Below are 21,984 nucleotides of genomic sequence, written 5' to 3' on the forward strand. Positions count from 1 at the left end.
GTATGTATGTATGTATGTATGTATGTATGTATGAATGATGGTTTTATTTTTTTCTTCCAATATTCATAACAAAAAAGGGGCCGTTGATTTTATATTTCTATGCCATGCTCAGTCGTCAGTCATACAATTCACCAAAACCAAGTGTCGATCTTGGCAGAAAGATATGATGCCAACTTGCCAAGCACGCAATCATTGGCACAAAGTGAGTCTTCAAAACAAGGAGGTACGAGATGTGGTGCAAAATAAAGCTTGACTTATTGCCCAAGGCTTCACACCGGATCAAAGTTTGAACTTTATTTTGATATAAACAATCGTAGCTAGACAATAGGCTTCTAGGATCTCGCTTCACTGTGTTACACATCATAAATACCACATTACACATATCGAATGGATATAAATGTGAACTTGTTTATGTTGAACATGCTTCCGATTTTTATGACTCACAAGATCCTAATCATGTTTTCAAACTTGACTTCACACCAAGATCGCCTTTAATAGTTTCTAGTCAAAAAGGCTTCATGAGTGGTAGGATTGACCACACAACAAATTAATCAATTTCAACTTTTACATGTATATATATTTTCCTTCATCTGCAATTCATAGTGATAGGTACCATAAATTGTGAATCTTATCATGGTCTAATATCGCAAACACACTTCGATTTCAGATAGAAGGATATACATCTAGATATTGTTGGGTGCAGGGGTTGGCGTTTGTTGAATTGTGCACCCTCTCCCTTCTCAAATAGAAATGTGCATATCTCGCGCCCTTAAGCGCTTGTAGAAATCGGTAGTCATGTTTACTCCCTCCTAACACCGAAGGTCATAAAAGGTATTAGCTAAAAAAATAATAAGTATAGAAATTGAACTAAGAAAATTTAAAGTAACAACCTTGAGTGACACTATTGCTTTGTAACCAAGTTGTTCAACAGCATTGTTGCACTTGAATGTTCTATTGAGGGTCACATACTTAATTCTTGTGGATGTTAGCATGCTGGGTTGACGCATTCCATAGTGCGAGAATATATTATTATAGCTCCAGTCTACCACAAATGTTATCGGCTCCAGAAGACATAAAGGTATTCTTAATCTGAAACGGCTGCAAAATAGTTCCATTAGTTAGTTATATGAACAATTATTACTCCTATTAGAAGAAATAAACCATTGTCCTAACGAAAATATATCTTGGTGATGTAACATTATGTTGCCTGATAGCTTAATACATATACACTATAATTATAGGTAACAATGAAGAAATGTGACTATTTACTCTACAAAATGCAAGCCCACATTTACATGTAGCTGTATACATGTACTATGTTCTACAACCAATCCACAACATATAATATGTCCTTAAGTCTCAGTTGTTTTGAATAAATACAGAAGTCGTTTGTGCGTGCAAATGTAGGAACATGTGATGTTGGTGGCATAGGACAATCACTTTATTTTGTTTCATCGAAGCATAATATTATGCATGTTGAAGTAACTTAGATATATTGTTGATAAAAGAGGTTAAAAATGTGAACTATGGAATTGATACAGTACAAGGGAATAGGAAATATCACCTTTTGTATCCAAGTTCTTCCAAAACCATGTAAATAAAGTCCCACATATTCACTGGCTCCATATTAGTTATAAAGTAGGTCTGTAAAAATTAAATATGTCAGGAGAATATTAAGGTGAATCACATTTTTCCTGCTCGGCAATAAATGTACATACTTTGCCTCCACTTCTCTTTGCACCGTCTTTGGTAGAAAGGGTTTTCTCGGCACATATATGAGCATGCACCACATTCTCAACATATACAAAATCATCACAATTCTTGCCATCACCAACAATGATCTGCAACAATAAATAATAGGTCATGTGCTTCAAACTAGATTACAATAAATCTAGTTGTATATAAAGTTCTCTTTTGTAAAACTATATGAATTTAGGTAATATTCATGTGTGTACGTGTGTGTGTGTGTGTGTGTGTGTGTGAGAGAGAGAGAGAGAGAGAGAGAGAGTGATGAGTGAGTGAGAGAGAGAGAGTGAGTGAGTGAGAGAGAGAGAAAGAGAGAGTCTTTAAATGAAAAAATATATTGTGTTTTTAAATGAAAAAAACATCACATGACAAGTGTGTATCCTATAATGGAGGCACCCTCCGTTGTTGCACCCATTCTAGTGACATTGCCAAAAATCCCGAATAGGTTTAGTAGTCGTGAGGCCCAGATCCACCACCCCTTGAGATATGTCTTCACCACCAAGTATCCATGGGTTGGTAATCATGGCTTGTTCCACTGCAGCGGGCATAGAGGTGCATCCTCAGGGGTTTTCCTGCAATGGGTGAAGATGACTACGTTTGGTAGCACTAGCAGGACGGAATGGGGTGTGTCTAAGTTTGTATGTGAGGAAATATCAGGTGCTCTCATTCTTGGGGTACTCCCAATGCTCCAACTTAAATAAAACAGTTTTAAGTATTTCAAAAAATTCTAAAAAAACATGAATGTTCCAAAGAAATGTAACTACAACTTCTAAAGATCTCAGGTCCAAACTCTAAATGAACATTCAGAAACAAAAATATGAAATCTAGCCTGAATAGTGTCATAAAAAGACAAAAACAACATTTGACACTATTCACATCTGAATTTGTCTTTTTTTGTATCTGAATGTACATTTTGAGTTTGGACCTGAAAGTCTTGGGGGTTGTAGTCATATTCCTTGTGAACATCCATATATTTTTTTAGAATTTTTAAAACAATTAAAATTGGTGTTTTCAAATTGGAGCATGGGGAGCACTCCAAGGACGAGAGCACCTGATATTTCCCCGCTTGTATGTGTGGTTGTCAATTTTGATGGCCAGCTAATTTTTATTTGGTTATGGTCCAAGCCTAGTTAGCATGGAAAGTTGCTAGTTGTTTTAGTTCAATCAGTTTTCCTCGAATTAACCCAAGTTTGTAATGTTTCCTGCCCCTTTTTATTCATATAAATAAGTCTAATTTCATTCCATGTTGTCGGAAAAAACATGATGTATGTTCTGATTCTACTACAGCCTACCTCAATGTGCGAGGTTGATGATTTTACGACCATATTCATGAGGAAGCATTGCATGTTGCAAACTTTTCCAAATTAACTTTCTATATATTAAGAGAGGTTGAAAACCTAGATTACTGAAAATATTTAGTTTAGAACTATGTTTTGGTGATTTTATCATGTTATGTGCAATATAGATGTACTTACCATCATTCCTCCGTAAGAAACTAAAGTTGGCACTATTGTGTCACCAGGGCCAAAGATGGAGCCAGGACGTATACAACAAGTGAGAAGCTCATCTATTCCATTGGCTCTCATCACCAGTTTTTCGGCTTCTGCCTTGGTTTGTGTGTATGCATCAGGAAACTGATAACAAGAAAACCGCAAGGTTAGCCATACGTACTGTGCCATTTGTATAAAGAGAAGAATGAAGGAAAATATGCTATTGAGAAGCTAATTAAAAACTAGAATTAGTGATATAAACTATAACACTAGTTAAAGATGCAATAGTGGAGGGAGTGACAAGCAATCAACTAAATTAAATTGATTTATTCAATTATGTGGGGCAACCTTATCTGGATATGGTGTTGATTCATCTGCACCAAAGAGGCCATGAACTCCATCGAATACAACTGCACTGGAACTAGTGTATATGAGTGTCTTAACCTTGCATGTGTTACAAGCCTTGATGACATTCTTTGTCCCTGTGCTCGAGATAACAGGAAAAATGAATTAACTTGAATCTACCAGCTGCCTGATGTTCAAAAGATTAATTAAACTGGCGTACCCTCGACGTTGACCTTGTAATGGAGTTGGAAGTTGTTCTTGATCTGATCCGCGGTAGCAGTGTGGAAAACAGTATCTACCCCTTCCAGAGCTGCAGTGCACAAGACACGAATATACTATAACTCTTGTGGTCAGAGCTTAAGCAAAATATTCTTCTAGTCAAGAACAGAGATAGAATAAGGAATCAAGATTGTCTATCCCGCTGGATAGACTCTTTGTCCTAGGGTGGAGAAGACCACATGACATAGATCACATTTAATCATTTCCTCTGCTACCTAAACAAGGAATTGATAGATTCACATCTGTTCATAGCATTTCTTAGCTATTTTTCTTTCTTTTTTGCTTCTCTTTTTAAAACATAACTAACTTGTTATAAATGTAGAAAGCTATCGACGTGAAGAGATCGCACGCCCGAAGAAACCTCCATATCTATTTTTCACGGGGAGGTGATTTCACATCTACGACTCACCCTTCTACCATGGCGGCTGCGGTCGGCGGATGGCCTGCAGGGTGCGCGTGCGCCTCCCCATGAGATGCTGCAGGGCTGGAAAGGTCCGGGGGTCGCGGCTGCAGGCAGCCCGTGAGCAACCGGAGGCCTCGTCGACCTCTCTCCTCAGCAGGTACAGGAGCGTTCAGAGTTACGTGTGTCGGGCCGCCTGGAGACTCGCTGCCATTCGCGCTCCACAAGCATAGTCAAGTGAGCAGAGCCTTGAGTAGTTTGGAAGCACACCATGGGGAGCAGTGATGGCGCAGTCGCTGTCCATGAGCTCTACCTCATCGCCACGGGGTGGCCTTGGCTGCTGATATAAAAGGGGCCCTCCTCACGATACTTCACAACAGTTAACTTGTGATCTAGTTTTTCACCATTGGGGCTGCCCGGGTGGATGGATTGGTGCACTGGACCACCGGGAATTAATCCGGGAGCATCTCATGGTGTCCACGTTTGCATCGACGACACAACACACAATATCATCCACGACGGAGAAGCGGATAGTCATGGCGGCGGCGGCCTCCACTGGTCGGGAGGGCCCGTCCTCAATGATCAAGGGGTGCAAATAGCGCATCTACAGGCCCGTCAATGCATTTGCAGGCACGGCGGTGGTGGTCGCATGTCACACTCACTGACGGCACAAAGGGGATTATCACCTGGTGCGAGGGCACCGACCATTACACAAGGAGGCTCAAGGCGCCATCGGCAGAGTCTGGTGCTGATGGGCATGGGGCATGCCGGCGGTTCCCCACCGGCTTCTAGCATCGGGGCACCGGCTCCGACTGTTTGGATGCTGCAGTGTGACTTGCGGTGGTGTGGAGTGGTAAGAACGATTTTCACGCCTTTATTGGTAGGGCTCAGAAGCAAAGAACTTGTAGTGATGAAACCGTTATTTACTTGATGTTGTATTGGTCTTCACTAACTAATCTTGGTATTTAGGATGAAAATCCATGTACAACATGTCTCTGGTCCAACGTGATGACGATAACACTGGGTCGTTGATCCCTTCTTGAATGCGTTGTTGTGGAAGAAGTAGACTCCGTTATATGTGTTTACTATTTCGTATCCTGTAAATGTTTATCAGTGGTTGTCTTTGGTCTTAACTCTGCTTAATAATTACCTAGCAAAAAGGGCCGTGAGTTGCAACGAGACAATAAAATCGTGGTCTTCAAATTAAGTTCGAATATTCACACTACATGTATATACACGTATTTGAATATTTGTGCATCAACCGGCTCGAATGTTGACGTAAGACATGCATTCTAACATGCTCACAATGGACCAATATTGGACTTGATCCTTGATGCGTGCATCTTTTTGAGTACATCATTGATGCGTGTATGAGAAGGAAAAGAAAAAGTCAGTCTCATGATGGATGAAAACAGAAGGGCCCTATGGTGTACCAATAGTTCGGAGGAACACTCATTTTTTTTCACTTTTACGGTGGCGAGGTGGGTAATTTACATCAAATTTAGGAGCAGTTTTGATGAGAGATGAAAAATTCAAAGAAAAAATTAACGAATAATTTTTTTTACTTACGGGTGATGGGGTGGTAATTTACTTCAATATTAAGGGTAGTTTCAATGATTGGCAAAAAAATAAAAGAAACAATTAACAAAGAGTTTCTTTTGTACTTATGGGTGGCATGGTGAATAATTTATTTCAACTTTATAGGCAACTTAGGGTAGGCGGACAGACCGGAAATCAGAGAAAGGCACCATCCTTTAATATTAGGTATAGATAAGAATTGTCGTGTGCATCGCAATGATGCAAAGGCCAAAGAAAAAGAAAGAAACTACCGGCGTACATGATACATGATGAAGTCCAAGAAAAATACTGATGAAATACCGTGTGTACATTTGTTAATTTTTTGTATGGGGGCAAAAATATTATTGAAACTCAATTGTGTTTGGAAGCCATGAACTCACAAAATGTTTAGTTGAAGTTAAAAAAACTAAAGAAGGAATACTTTCGGACAAAATAATAGGAGTACCTACCTACCCTAAAAAATGTCTTATAAAAGAATAATAGACTTGACTATCGTAGCGGCACCAACATGTAGGATTTCCCATGCGGCGGCTTCCCTCCTCTCTCTCTCATGCATGCATGTATGCATGCGAAACACATGACATCAATAGATATTCTTCTAAATTTAAATTTTTAAAAAGTTTCATCTCTCAAACCATGAAGTCAATTGATGATCCACTTTCACCGTTAGTTTTCTCACGACGAGATCTTAAAAACTAGATCTCCTGTCAATATGTTTTGGCAACTTTTTTCCGAAGATAGTTGCCTGATTACTATCACTTAGTTGTTAGATTATGATACACTCAATTGTCAGATTAAATTAACTTGATTGCCATATTGGTGAGCTTCAATAGATACTAGTAGAAAACTTGGTCGATGGTATTTCTGTGGCTTAATGCCTATTTTGTCCTATTGTTAACACTTAGAAATTCACTCTATACCTCTTTTTTTACCAAACACTCTATACCTTTCATAAACGTTACAACATCTAAAAACATACATACCTATTATCCGGTAACAACACTTAATTATTGCAGCAACTGTTCACAATTAGCATTCGCAACTATGTTGACATATTCTGGCAACTAGAGGCGACAAATTTTTTTTTTGAGAAAACATGACAACATGGGATCTTGTTTTGAAGCGGTTCGTCGAGACGAGCTCACCGGTGAAAACGGATCACCAATCAGATTAACGGTTAGTTAGACAAAACATTTTAAAAAACTGAAAAAAGCAATTAGTACAATGATGTTAGTATGATGTGTAAGATTCGTGCATGCACGCATGGATTCTCTCTATATCAAAATTCCATTGGGATGCCGCCGCACCGGACGACACTCATGCGCACTATGTACTTTTATTTTCCTAAGAATAATAGAAGTACCTTGTGTGAGCTGGGCCAATTGGCAGACGTCGACAGAGATGTAGGCGGCGCGGCCGTCACGGAGAGCGGCGCCAAGGAGCGCATCATCCTCGTCGGGCTCCATGGTGACATTGGGGGCGAGGTCGGTGATCCGCACGCGCCAATCTTCGGAGCTGAGCAGCGCCGCGACCAGGTGCCTCGCCATGAATCCCCGGCCGCCGGTCACCGCGCACAACCGACGTGCTTCCTGGCCGACCGGGGAAGGATCCATGCATGCGCGTGCTAGCAAGTACTGTACGTACGTATTAGTACAATCCAGCTGCTAGCTTGATAGCTGTACTATATACGGATGTGATGATTTTAGTCGCTCGATCCTTTGGGTTGCCCTGAAGAAAACTATGACTGATCAAGGAGACCGACGACGATGAAGGAAATGCTAAAACGACTGGCATATTAGTAGCGTGTGTTTCTCGGCAGGAGTAAGTGACCGATTGGCCGTTAGGTGGAAAACATAATGTCATGGCAGACCTATCTGACTCTGCATTGCTGTATTAGTGACTTAATTTCTTGTAAAATACCAAATATACTATAGGAAAATTAATTAATGGTAGGTCGATCGGATTTAAGGCAGCCATGCATGGTGCGCCGCACAAAATAGTACTCCCTCTGTACCTAAATATATTTTGTACAGAGAGAGTAATAATAAGCACATGGGCTGCTTATATGCCCGACAAAGTATATAAATGCAATAATTAATATTTTCGGTGTGTCCTGATGAGCTGCAGGACAAGTCATGGGCGGATTGATGGGTGCAGGCCGGTATTAATTTTCCTTGGTGATCAATTAAACAGCTGTCGGTAGGAGATTTGTTCCTGTTGGGTTGAGTGGCGGGTGATCTTTATGTCGTCTCTGTTGGTTTCCTGCGTGTGGCAAGGTACCTATATTTAGAGTTAGATAATTATTGGCCCATCTTAAAAATAATTAAAATAATAATGTCCACACGTGCGACAGTTATCAACATGCCCACATGCACTTGATGTCGTTTGATCCACATGCATAATTTTTGAAGCAGTTGCCATCTGGGTGGAGAGTCATGTAAGCACCCAGTGCTGTGTAGGCATTATCATTTAGTGCCACACGTGTGGGTCCTCCTCGCCCGAACGGACACAGGAACGCTTCCCTGAACGTGTGGGCGAAACAGCTCTTCGTCCACATGACGCTCACACGGTGATAGATGGCAACTACAGGTGTGCATATGTGACAATTAGTTACGGCAACTACGGTTGACCATACATGCACTAGTAGAAAAGGAGGCAAAGGTTCAGGCCGAGTAAGCCCATTAGTCTCGGTTCAGTCTAGAACCGGGATCAATGGGTGCATTGGACTCGGTTCGTGAGCCCAGGGGGCCGGCCGGGCCACGTGGGCCATTGGTCCCGGTTCGTCTGGACCTTTTGGTCCTAGTTTATGAGACGAACCGGGACCAATGGTCCTGGCTCCTGGCCCACCACCATTGGCCCCGGTTGGAGGCATGAACCGGGACCAAAGGCCCCCCTTTAGTCCCGGTTCATGCCACCAATCGGGTCCAATGGTGGTGCCTATATGTACCCCCTCGCGCAAGAGCAGAGCACACCGCTCTGTTTTTTCTGGCCGAGGGGGAGAGGGCTTGGTGGTGCTCTAGCTCACCTCCTATGCACACAAGGTGTTCGATGGAATGCCCGAGCCACACTACTTAAGCTTTCTCCTCTCCAATCTCGACCTTCAAGCTCCATTTTCCTCAATATTTGTCTAGGTTTAGCGGTCCGTCACGCCCCGCCCCCGTCTTCACCGCCGTCGATCACCCGCGCCGATCTCATCACCGGCACCACCGTGGTGAGCCTCTTGTTCTTATCTTCTTTCTGAAAGGAAAAATATTCTTATTTGTATGTTTAGATAGATACTTGCACTACTAGGGAAAAACCTAACAGCAGCGAGGGTTTTGGGCCTCTCAGTAGCGCGGGTACCAGCGCTACTAATAAGGCGCTACAGCTAACGTATAGCAGTAGCGCCTGTTGTCCCACGCTACTGCTATACATGAATAGCTGTAGCGCTAATCTTTCTAATCTTCAAGCGCTAATCTTTCTAATCTTCAAGCGCATTTTCTCCATCTTGATCTTGTGATCATCGATGACATCGGCAACATGCAACTCCAATTCCATCTTCTCCCCCTCAATTCTTTTCAATTTTTCTTTCAAGTACTCGTTTTCTCTTTCAACTAAATTTAACCTCTCGACAATAGGGTCGGTTGGAATTTCCGGTTCACATACCTCCTAGAAAAAATATCTATGTCAACTTGATGGGCATAATTTGTCATAAACACGAAATGCAACTAGTTTTAAAAGAGAATATACCACATCCGAATCATAACAAGGACGAGGGCCGACGGGGACGGATATCAAAACCATGGCACTATGTATAACAAACAACGTACGGGTAAGATAATTATACGAGTAACTATATATCCAAATCACACAAACATCAATTTTTATATAAAATTTCATGAACAAGAGGCTCACCACAAGGTGGTGCCGGCGACGGGACGGTGCAGGCGATCGACGGTGGTTACGACGGAGATTTAGAAGGCACTAAGTAAACCACACCTACATATGCAAACTAAGTGTTATTTTGACCTCAAATTGCATATAAATCAAATACTACCACATATAATTCCTCCCAAATTACTAAAACCCACAATTAATCACTATATAAACCAATGCAAGAGCTAATCTAGCAATGAGAGATGAAAGGACAAAGTTGCTAATCTTTGTGATCATTTGAATGGATGGGGGCCTGTAAATCTTGACAAATTTGGGGCAAATTTTGTGATAAACTCAAGAGGAAGAAGGGAAGAACAGAGGAGAGGAAGAGGGAAAGGGGGAAGAATAGAGTGCTGGTGGACGAAGGGTTTATATAGGACGACCTTTAGTACCGGTTCGAACCGGTACTAAAGGTGTTGGAGGGGCCCCACTCTGACTACATCCTGCCACCACTTTCATTAGTACCGGTTCGTGGCGAACCGGTTCGTGCCACGAACCGGTACTAAAGAGCTCCTCCCGCCTAGCCGTTGGAACCGGCACTAATGGACACATTAGTGCCGGTTCTGTTATAAACCGGGACTAATGTGTCTCACATTTGACCCTTTTTTTTACTAGTGGCAGCACGTACTAGCAGATACATGCAGTCCATGGTGCACGAATAAAAAACTAGATATGGAATTGCTGGACAGCTACGACTGACAGATTATTGGCGCCCGTTGACTATAGGGACACTCTCTTCGTCTAGGGGATAAGCTTTAGAGCTTGAGTATGCGGAGCAAGGCCATGGCCAATAGGTTGAGGAGGTCGAGGATGAAAATGTTCAACAGCCATGCTTGATTCTATCCGAGAAGTGAGATGTGGCGATGGACCCAGTGCGAAATCAGGTGACCCTATCGTGCACTCAAGTACTATATGTACTTGCACTCCCATTTCTAGAAACTTCATCCACCGTGATGCAAACAGAAAAATTATTAGCCCGGAGTGCAGATGACGGATGGAAAGGTTTTTGATGCAAACAGAAATGCCTGTCTGGGTTTTGTTCCGTGCCTGTGACAAACAAAATAACGTAGCCCATGTTGCTTTGGTGCAACGGATGAGAGGTAGCGTAGTCAACTGGTTCACGGTGGTGTGGGATGGAGGTGGTGTGGACTTGCAGCACCGGGACATGAATGAACACATGCTTGTGAACTATGATGAAACTGAGGAATGGGGAGTGAGTACGGAGAAGAATAGTTGAGTAACAGAAACAAACAAGCCGGACGTTCAAAAAGACTGAGGGCCGGGCAGCGGGATGGAGATAGTTGTTGGGGCTGACATATACTCATTGCGCGTCTCATTTCAATGCATGAGGTTGCCTTGTGGGCCATCTGCTGGCGTGGTCAGAGGTAATACGCATGCTATACAACTTGTGTACGATGGGATGGAATTGATTATACGGGCTCGATGTATTCCAACTGCACGAATCACATGGAAACGAGCGGGCCTGATATCAACCTTGTGTGGCTGCATTTCCGCTCGTGATTTATATCGGGACATGGTGGCGCACGAGGATGGAATCTGTAGTCCATTCATTCTATGAGATTAGCAACTAATATAGTGATTGAATGAATGCCCAAACAAACGTCACGTTAATTCAGCAGATACATGCACATGGGTTGATGGCTAGCCATCTTAAATAGAGTTGGATACAAGCGATTACACATGCAAAATATGGTCCTTACCTTTATGCCATGTTAATGTGATGCAGGCCATTTAAAACGCTGGTCCACACCATTTAAATATGTCTGTCTCAAACCCGTATGCCTTGAATGGCAATTAACAAGCGTCTGTTTTCGTTTTGGTCTGTTTTTCTCAAAGTTCATTTTTGTATCGGTTCATCAGAGCTCTGCGTTCATTTTAATGCCTCGTGGATGATGGGACATTCCCTTAAGAATTAATGTACAAAACATACACATGTTAAGGTAAGCCGGTAGTAACAGATTTCACGGGAAGGTAACAATATTACTCCTACATAGTACAACCTTCTCCAACCTGCTCGCTGGGAGAAGATAGAACGAGAAGGTGACCATGGCATCAAGCTCAAGCAAAGGCGGAAGGTTTGCCGTCCGTTAATGTGCACTACTATAGCAAGACCTTTCCTATACATAAAATATGTGCTTCGGAGGGTTTTTGTTATCGATTTCCTAGGCTCGTTGGTAACGTAGTACATGAGCTGGCAATGTCCACCAGCTTATTCTGCACAGGTTGCATAACCGTGATGGATTAGATCATTAGAAGGAGTTGACAAACTAAACCATTCAGGCCATCGGATGAGCGGAAGGAGAGCTACCTGTTCTGAATGGATACTTGTTGAAGGAGCTAATGAACTAGATTTGAACATGGAGGGCAATGGATCACATAATATAACACTCAGCAGTTGAACAATCAGTCTAGGGGGAGGATGAATGTGAGGGAATGAACTAGATTTTTTTTACTAATGTTATATTTTAAAATTCAAATTGTATCTGCTTTCATGATTCATGTTAAATATGATGAATGAAGTCAACTGATTTTTCTTGTAGAAATTGAAACACGTAAAGGTTTCAGTTTTAAATTGGCAGTCTAAAACATACAGCAACACTAAAATACCACACTTCAATTTTAACAACACTGTTTCGCAAAAAAACAAACTAGATGGAGAGAGCTGGTGTGATTATGGCCTAGGTGCAGGCTTCAAATGCACTTAACATTTACGACATGTGCTTGATAAAGGATGTTTGCTCCTAGTAAATGAGTTGGGTCACGGTTATCAACCATGTGTCCCCTTATGCATTGATTGTTTTGTGTATAGAATACTGCAAGGATGAATATTCAGTATGTGATATACACTCATTAACGTATGAATATGGTACGAATCTCAGAGACATGGATCATGAGATATAGACCTCGTGCGGCACCATGTCCACTCATGATTTATCGCTTGTTTGGACGATAGCATGTTGTACAACATAGGCTTCAGGACACCCCCTTATCTAGCCACTCATTTCTGCATTGTGATTCATGTAAACACTTTTGTCTTTTTTGTTTCTCCCATATAAAACAACATTGAACTTCAAACTTTGCAGTACAACAAAATGGTCTAACTAGAATGTGAGGAAAAACTTTCGGATTTTTGGGTCTAATACAAATACTAACAATAACATTTTTTTAATAAGAAAAATCTCATTTCGTATATTTATGTTTGAACCAAAAAGTCTGAAAGAGTTTTCCCACATTGTAGTTAGAATGATTTGGTGTCTTGCAAAGTTTGAAGTTCATGTGTAGGTTTATTTGGAAGAAACAAAAAAAAGGAAAATTTGGCGTAGTTAGTTGTATAGTACATATCTCAAAGCAATATTGGAGGGTAAGGATAAGGGGTGTCCAGAAGCTTGAGCTTAAAGAGTCCACGTCCCTTGTTTGGATATGGGGATTCGTAAAAAAAACAGATTTGTTTTTCTTTCGAGATGAGAACCCGATCTTCTTTACATGGCTGATAAGTTATAATATTAACGGTATAACAAACCTGACCTAGTATGTTAGGGCCTGGCTAGGGGTTAGTCGACTAAAAAGAGTTGGGTCAGTCATTTTTTTCTACATTGTTTGATGTAAAGCCAATGGTTAGATGGCCTTCTTCCACCTCCCGCCCTCCTATGTTCATCTACTTCCCGCCACCACCGGCTGAACCACATGTTTTCGCCGCTCGTGGCCGCTGAATATACCGCGCCAGCTTTGCCTTCCCCTCATCATCGCGATGGCACCACCTCTGGCCACCTCCACTGAACTGGACCACTAGATTCTTTTCCTAGTAAGCATGTCCCGCCCCCTTCCTCTTCCCAACACTGACAACCTTCGAACTCACCTCCGCCGGCTCACCGCTGGCTACGGCTAACCAATCTATTTTTATGTATCTAGAGAATTTTTTGTGTCAGTGGTTGCATATACTATATTGGTGCTATAATATCACATGGTGATGCTTCTTTTTTCTAGGTGGTGGGAGGGTGAAAATTTATTGACCCGGTCAAAATCATAAACCAAATCAAAAATTGAATACCTCGATTGATTGATAGAGCTTCAAAATTAGGGACCATAGTAAATTAAAAGAATTGAATAGGAGAGCTTGAGAGACCGTTGACCCGGTCAAAATCGGATGACACAATTCTAAATTGAATACGTCAATTAATTGTGAGCCCTTCAAAATTGGAAAGCATAGTGTATAATGTAAAAGAATTGAAGCAAAACTGTTGACCCGGTCAAAATCGGTCACCCAATTCTAATTGAAGACATCAATTGAATGTGAGCTCTTTAACGTAGGGAGCGGTGTTATAGAGGATGAAACATGTGGTGCACTCAATGGAAAGGTCCACGTGTGATAAGAAACAATTATCAACAGAAAGGCTACAACTACGCTTTCATCTTGTAATGTCGTCTTGCATATTGCAGGCGAATTTGTCAATTAAGCAAACACATGTAGAGCGCTTACTTAGCATGCGAGAGGTACCACTTCCGTTTCTTGAATTTTTTTTATCAAATCAAGACCACGAAATAATGAAACGTTATGATATCACAGTGATTAATTTACCGAAAAAGGCTTTCATACCGCTTTATATTATAAAGCAAATCGCCCGAGCCAAACATCCAATAAGGTTCATACACACACACATAAGTCTCACAGACAAATAAGGTAGCAAAAGGGTTAATGCTGAGGACACAGCTCAACAAACCCTGGAAACACAGCAACACACTCAGACACAACAACCTAAGGAACCGGAGGCAAATAGATCAAGGAACCGGAGGCAAATAGATCACCGATCGCTGCGTTGCTGGGACACACAAAGAGAGCAAAAATAGAGCCAGTCATTCTCTTACAAGGATGGGTCGGTCGTTGCCAAAAACTGCCTTGTGGTTAAGGTGTGCTAAAAACGAGCCTCTCTTGACATCATTTTTTTCCTTCAATGAAGAGTCTTGTTTGCAACTACTACAACAAAAAGGCTACTACTGTGTAACAACAACCACAAAAAGGCCTTTTGGCCACAAAAAAGCCTATGGCATCACTACGTTTCTACTTTCCTCCCTACATGCAAACAAAATCCAAGCTTTTGTACAGGGGTGACAGTCAGTGTCCACGGCAAAGTAACCTGGATGGAACGAATTCAAGGACGGTCGTGGTCAATCGAGTTGCATCAAGAGATACAGAGGAGAAGGAGCACCCGGTGGTTCAGAGATTACCATGCCACTTGAACTGGAACTCGTCAGCCATAACAGTGGTCGCGAGTGACGGTACAGCATAGGCTCCCATTCCTGGCATTAACCTTACCTAGTGTAGATTCCCCGGCCACTTTCCTACAAAATGTTTCTCTTGTTAATCGTGATTCCCTGACCACATTCCTGCAAAATGTTTCTCCTGTTATGGATGACAATAAGAAAAACACGATGTTAACTGCCGTATGAGACATGACAAGTTAACTGCACTATGCACATGATAAAGGTGTTTTTGAGTTGCTAAAAGGAAACAGCCTAAAAGACAACATCCATGCACAGAAGTTGACACAAATGGGTTATTTATGGAGCATTGTGACTGAATTGCTGTTCAGACATGCCATAATTTTTTTTTTCACTGAGAACCTATTGATAGAGGGAAAACTAATAAGAAGCAAAAGCAAAGCTGAGGGAATAAGTTGCAATAGAGATAGAGGGAGAACATAAAGTTTGAGTACAGAATGGTAACTAAAAGCAAAGCTAATAACTTCAGAACCACAGAGCAAACATCAAGGCAAAATGAATATGCAACAAATTATGTTTAACAAAACCACTGAAACTTCAGAACAACAAAACCACAGAACCACTGAAGTTTGAGGATAAAAATTATGTTTAATACCATAACTTGACCTAGAGCGTATATAGGTTGTCCCTTACACAGTGCAGCTGAAACAAAACACACAACAGATACTCCCTCCATCGCATAATGTAAGACGTTTTTTGACACTACACTAGTGTTAAAAAACTTCTTACATTATGGGACGGAGGGAGTAGTTCCTTGACGATATTAAACCCTCCAGACAAAATGAATACGGAGTATGCAACAAATAGTTCATACCTACAGCATGGGCAATATATAGCAAGGTTACATGATATGTAGCAAACAATATCTGAAAGAGCAAGGAGGTTGCTCACGAAACAAACTCAGCCATACTATGATCAATGAAAAACAGGGAATCTCAATTGTTGACTATACAAAACAGCATAGAGAAATATCGAAAGATAAATCAAAGTATAGATATTGACTCCCAGTCTTGAACCAAGCCTAATAACATGGCCTGAATTGCACGACACCACACCACCTCTAGCAATACAGCCTCACTTCCAGCAAACATTCCTTCCACGCCACTACATCACAAGAAAAATGCATGACAACAGACATGAACACCCAAGGGCACTTGCAAGTGGGAACTCTGTAAAAATGCGAACCACTCATGACTCGAGGGCAGGCTTTAATTTTATAAATTGTGAATGTCAGCACTACAATAGATCTATTATCCTCTCCAGCAGTAGTCCCTGTAGAATATATTAGCCTGATGAGCTGCATCATTATTAGCTTGCTACGATCAATACCAAAATATGTCATGCTAATCCTTGTAGCATACAAATTTACTTTCTCACGGCAGTCACAACGCCCCAAAGGCAGCTTGGTGCTACAATATTACAAGCTATAGGGCCATAATTCCACTTCTGACTAGCAACTAAAAGTCGGCAGAGACATCTGAATGAAATGGCTGGGTTGCCGCATCGTCAGACCCACTGAGAATTACTTCTCCATTCGCCACAGCTTCTGCAAGAAACAAAAGGTCTGCCTTCTGGATACCGGGCACATGCAACGGCTCCAAACTGGGAGTAATCAGTACCAGTTTATGAAGAGAGCTAGCCTTCCTCAACACAAAAAGCACCAGCTGCAGCTCATAGCGGTTCCAACTGAAAATCGTAATCTTTACCACCTTGAGGTTTTCCAAAACATCCGGTGGTGGCTCTAACCCCACATAGTCAAACGAATCCACCAAGAGCCCGCTCGGTGCAGTAGGGAGCTGCAAGCACAAACCGTGATCACTTTAGAAGCATTATGATGAAATAAAAATAAAAGAGGAATGCTTCGGTACACCCCCCCTCACAAAGCGTATAAAGGGTAATTTAGACTTTTGACAAATCGTATCCAGTTTTGTACGTAGGAGGACCTCCTCTACGCTGGAATACGGCACAGGCACAGCTAACCTGGGCCGGCCCATTTGCGCTGGAAAATCAACAAAAATTACGCCCTATATGGGTATCGAACTCACGACCAGCCATATAATTCCAACCGCTGCTAGCCACTTCGGCAGCCTAACTCAAGCGCTACAGACTGCCACGCCTAAAGAATTAGTGAAAGCGGCAACACTTTAACACCAATTCACAAATACATAAATGGGTGCGCGGATCTAACACACAAACTCCTGCGAGTGCATAACATCACTAGTCCAAAACGATCTATTTTTTTTTAAATTTCGTATGTGAATTTCTGTTTCACAAAGTAATTTTTTTAAACCCAAACATTTTCAAAATCTGTGAACATATTTTTAAACACAAACCTTTTGTGAACAACGTTTCAGACCCTCAAACTTTGTTTTAGAAAAATAAGAGCACAATTGAAAGTGAGAACATTTCTTGAAACTACAGAAAAAATTTTTAAAATACGAACATTTTCTTGTAAGAGGAACAAAACTGAAAACATGGACATTTTCTGAAACTATGAACAATTATTTCAAAATGCGAACATTTTATGAATTCCTTGGAATGTTTTTGTATTTTCAAATTGCTCATAATGTCAAAACACAAACATTTTTACAAAGAGCTAACAAAATTTTGAACCCGAACATTTTTCTTTTAACATTTTAGGAAAGTCACTATTAAATTTGGAATTTCAAGAAAACTACGAATAAAAATTTGTAACAATTTTTTTCAATTTGCTCGATTTTTTTGTATTCGTGTAGAAAAATCACCATGTTCAACGTAGGGTGTCGGGGTAGGTCAAAAGGCTCCGTTTGGGAGCATGTTTTTTCTCGACATCCGTCCAATGACCTAATTTTTTTCACTGGCAACAATTCAGGGCACCATGCCAAGGTTTTTTTGGTTTTCTACAAATTTTATATTTTCTGAAGCTTTCTTTGTCAAAAAAGGGTGATAAATTGCCGAACGTGTCGCAACTTGCATACGGTGTCGAAAATCATTCAAACTTGGCATGGATTCCTACCATGGGTAGGCCCACCTGCTTGCAAAAGTTGGGTTATTGCAAGCGTATCCAAAAATAGACATCCATTAAATGGCCCCAATTATTCCCATGGCCTTGTATGGCCAATTCAAGACACCATGGCAAGTTGTTTTGGTTTTCAATAATTTTTGCATTTTCTAGAGTTTTCTCGGTAAAAAAAAGAAAATAAATGCTCGGACATGTGGCAACTTGCATACACTGTCGAAAATAGTTCAAACTTGACATAGATGCCTACCATGTGCATGCTCAACTTCTTGAAAAAGTTGTGGTCATTTGAAGGATATCTAAAAATAGACCATGTTCAAATGAGTGTATTCAGGTAGGTCAAAAAGCTCCGCCTGAGAGCACGTTGTGTTTCGACATCCATGAAATTGCCCCAATTTTTTATATGACCTTGTATGGCCAACTAAATGCACCATGCCAACTTTTTTTTGTTTTTTGATGAATTTTGCGTTTTTTGGAGTTTTCTCAGCCAAAAAAGGTCGATAAATGGTCGGACGTGTCGCGACTTGTATACGATGTCAGAAATCATTCAAACTTGACATGGATGTCTACCATGGGCATGCTCACCTACTTAAAAAAGTTGTGGTTATTTCAAGAATGTCCAAAACTAGACCACGTTCAATAAAGGGTGTTCGGTTGCCAGAAGGCTCTCTTTGAGAGCACGTTGTTTTCTTCACATCCTTGAAATGGACCCAATTTTTTCATGGCCTTGTATGACCAATTCAAGACACCATGCCAAGTTGTTTGGATTTTCAACAAGTTCTGCATTTTTTGGAGTTTTTCCGATGAAAAAAGACCGATAAATGATCGGGCGTGTCGCAAGTTGCATGCGGTGTCAGAAATCATTCAAACCTATCACTGGTGCCTACCATGGGCAATGCCCACCTTCCTGCAAAAGTTGGGGTCATTTCAAGAATATCCAAAACTAGACCATGTTCAATGAAGGGTGTTCGGTTGCTAGAAGGATTCATCAATTTAGAAAAAAAAACTTTATTCATCTTGAGAAATCATTCATCTTGAATAAAGATTCATCAATTTAGAAAAAAAGAAATCTCTACTCAACTTTTGCAGGAAATGAATAAAGAGTCATCTTGAATCATGCTCGGAAAAAGAAATCATGCATCTTAAAAATCATCTACTCTAAAAAAGAAATCATTCATCTCCAGAAAGATTCATCAATATTAAAAAAAAGGTTCATTAATTTTTTTTAAAGGAAACCGAAAAAGTTTGCACATTCAAAAGAAAAAGTAAAACAAAAAGGAAAATAAAACTAAAAAGAAAAAAAGGGAAATGAAAACCGAAAAAAATGTTTGAAAAACTAAGAAAAAAGGAAATCAGAAACAGGAAAGAGCAAGGAAGAAAAGGACAAGACATAACTAACTAAACACAAGTGCTCAAGTCGCCGGTTGGTTATCACGTCGAATTTTGTACAAGGTAGAACCTGGTTCGATTCCTCTCAGCCTCATATTTTTTCGTGATTTAAAATCGGAAAAAAAGAAGGGAAGATGGGCCGGCCCAGCTCACTATACATCGTATACAGCAGATGAATGATTTCTAATATATGACCATCGTGCCCTTACTTATGAAGAGGTATCGATTAATCTGGGCCGTTCACGTGTTTGGGGGGTGAGGGGGGAGGGTGTACCGAAGCAGAAGTGAAAATACAATAAAGATGTCAGTGCACTAAAATGACAACTGACTACCAACAAACTCAAACAATCAATTTTGCAAACGAACAGTTGTTAAACCTGCACAAAAAGCCTCTCCAGATTAGAACAGCCGCTGTTCTTGAGGAACACATAGATGTTTGCAAGCTCAGGGGCCTTCATTTCTAACATAATCAACTGTAGTTCCGTCATTCTTGGAAATAAGTCGCCCACCATCTTGGTCGATTCGGCATGTGAGGTTGCATTAAGCAAGGAAGACACAACCTAAGATGGCATTCAAGGTTAACAAACAGTCCATGATTCCAAATATCACAAACTAAACCGAAGTTCAGCAGAGAAATGCATACATACAAAGAGGACATTGCTGCAGATGGTGAGGGTAGCAAGTTTCGAGCAAACACGGGTTTCGGACCAGCCACTGAACACCTGATAAAGTGCAAATGTTAACAGAATTCAGTCATTTGAGTATGCTAATCATGCACACTACATGCATATGGTAACTTGTGATGAAAAATCGACAAGAACTTTTCCAATAGACAATAGACCTTCTGGCAGATGAGGACATTGCGGCTTTTCTTGATGCCGAAACGGATGTCGAGGTCGGCGAACATGGCATCGCCGGGCAGATAGAAGCAGAAACCGCCGCTGTAGCGGAACGACCGGAGGCTATAAACCACCGCGAAGTCCACACCAATGAGGGAGCTGCAGTCTATGATGGTGACGGTCCTGAGGCTGGAGAGCCCCATCGCCGGCGTCACGGCGACACGACTGATGCCCGTACAGGAGCGCAGGCCGAGGACGCGGAGACGAGGGCACAGCGCCAGCATCCTCGCCAATTCCTGGAAGTCGAGGCGGACGGAGTGGAGGAGGACGGCCTCCAAGGCAGCGCACGGCCGGGCGGCCCTGCTGTGCAGGCCGGAGAGCCCGATGCCACGCAGCGAGAGGCGCGCGAGGGCGGGGCCGGCCGCCGCCGGGAAGGGGAAGAGGAGTGGCGTGTCCGGAGTCGCCCTCCGCAGCTCGACGCGGAGATCCTCGACGCCGCAGCGGGCGGCCAGGTAGCGGCCGAGCCCGTGGGGGCGGATCGAGAGGGTGTCGACGACGAGGGAGTAGCGGTCGTTTCGCCCCCGCCGGCCCTGGGACTGGCGCAGCTCGAGGATGTCGAGGAGCTTGTTGCAACAAGGGGTGGAGTAGGGGCGGAGGTGGTGGTGGAGGGAGGAGGAGGGGTTCCCGTCGTCCTCCCAGCGGCGCGCCCAGAGGCCGCGCCAGCTGCGGGAGAGGGACGAGGCGAGGATGGCGGACCTGAGCGGGAGGAAGGAGAGGATGCGCAGCTGCAGCGGCTCCGGCGGCGGCAGCCGCGGCCTGTGGACGTCGCCGCCGATTTCCAGCGCCATTGTTCCCCACTTCAGTCTCTCACTCTGCTCTGCTCGTCGGCCAACCCCGAAGAACAAAAAGGCCAGGATGGGCCATAATCTTTTTTGAGGCTGATTATAATTGGGCTGACTACACCCATCAAACCCATGTTCTTTAGTTCCTCTGTAGCCCATTTCCTCGTGCCGCTCTAAAAGTTCTCCCACTTCTTCCCCAACTTGTGCTAAAAAAAAACTTCTTCCCCAACTCGAAGCCGGCGGCAATGCCACCTCGCCGTTCACGGCCCTTGGCCCGATTGAGTTCAAGGTCGTCCATGATTCGGGCGCGTTGCCGTCACCATGACCTTCTCCGTCAGCAATAGCTGCAGTGGCGCTCCTGTTCTCCGCCTCGTTGCCTCAACATGTTTTGTACACCCTCCACCCTCCATTCCTAAATATAAGACTTTTTAGAGATTCCAATATAAACTACATACGAGCAAAATAAATGAATCTACACTATAAAATATGTCTATATTACACCTGGGCAGCCCGGCCCGGACGGCCGGCCCAACCCGACCCGGCCAGAAAATCCCTGGTGAGGCCGGGCCTGTGCGTGCCGTCAGGCAGCAATTGAAATTCCAAGTGTGGGAGCGGATCAAATTAGGAAACCAGAATTAGCTACACATTCTCGCTGTCGATGCCAAAGAGCCAGCGGAGAGTAACGGAAAGAAAAACTTGCATTGGTGGCAAGTACGGGGAGTGTTTGCAATTTGCAATTTTTCTATGAGAAAAGTATATTTTTATCCCTCAAGTTCTCAAAAAGTATAGAGTTGGTCCCTCAAGATTTTCTAGTATACATTTGGTCCCTCAAATCTCCAAACCGGATAAGTTTGGTCCTAAACCA

At 42.3% G+C, this 21,984-nt stretch overlaps 2 protein-coding genes across 3 annotated transcripts; both read right to left on the reverse strand.

Annotated features, from left to right (window-relative positions):
- Positions 1-388: 388 nt before the first annotated feature.
- Positions 389-7,620, reverse strand: LOC123149698 (3beta-hydroxysteroid-dehydrogenase/decarboxylase). Its single transcript, XM_044569404.1, has 8 exons — positions 7,202-7,620; positions 3,802-3,891; positions 3,585-3,718; positions 3,222-3,380; positions 1,719-1,841; positions 1,565-1,644; positions 891-1,098; positions 389-809 (listed from the first exon to the last, which is right to left on the reverse strand). The coding sequence occupies exons 1-8, from the start codon at positions 7,449-7,451 to the stop codon at positions 741-743; spliced, it is 1,113 nt and encodes a 370-aa protein (XP_044425339.1). The 5' UTR covers positions 7,452-7,620; the 3' UTR covers positions 389-740.
- Positions 7,621-19,626: 12,006 nt separating this feature from the next.
- On the reverse strand, positions 19,627-21,078 carry LOC123147065 (uncharacterized; the record flags this gene model as incomplete). 2 transcript variants are annotated; one of them, XM_044566312.1, is given in 3 exon segments in its annotated part: positions 19,627-19,998; positions 20,086-20,160; positions 20,280-21,078. In XM_044566312.1, coding segments are annotated over 3 exon segments (1,063 nt in total), but the record flags the coding sequence as incomplete, so codon positions are not given.
- Positions 21,079-21,984: the final 906 nt, after the last annotated feature.

This window comes from Triticum aestivum, chromosome 7A (genome assembly GCF_018294505.1).
Source record: "Triticum aestivum cultivar Chinese Spring chromosome 7A, IWGSC CS RefSeq v2.1, whole genome shotgun sequence".
NCBI classification, from domain to species: Eukaryota; Viridiplantae; Streptophyta; class Magnoliopsida; order Poales; family Poaceae; genus Triticum; species Triticum aestivum.

What these genes read in the sequence shown, in the direction of transcription:
- LOC123149698 (XM_044569404.1), bottom strand. Translation starts at nt 7,451, where the DNA reads ATGGATCCTTCCCCGGTCGGCCAGGAAGCACGTCGGTTGTGCGCGGTG. An exon ending in TTACAAGGTCAACGTCGAGG is followed by an intron (nt 3,719 to 3,801) that starts GTACGCCAGTTT and finishes TCTCGAGCACAG; the next exon opens with GGACAAAGAATGTCATCAAG. An exon ending in CAAAGAGAAGTGGAGGCAAA is followed by an intron (nt 1,645 to 1,718) that starts GTATGTACATTT and finishes TAATTTTTACAG; the next exon opens with ACCTACTTTATAACTAATAT.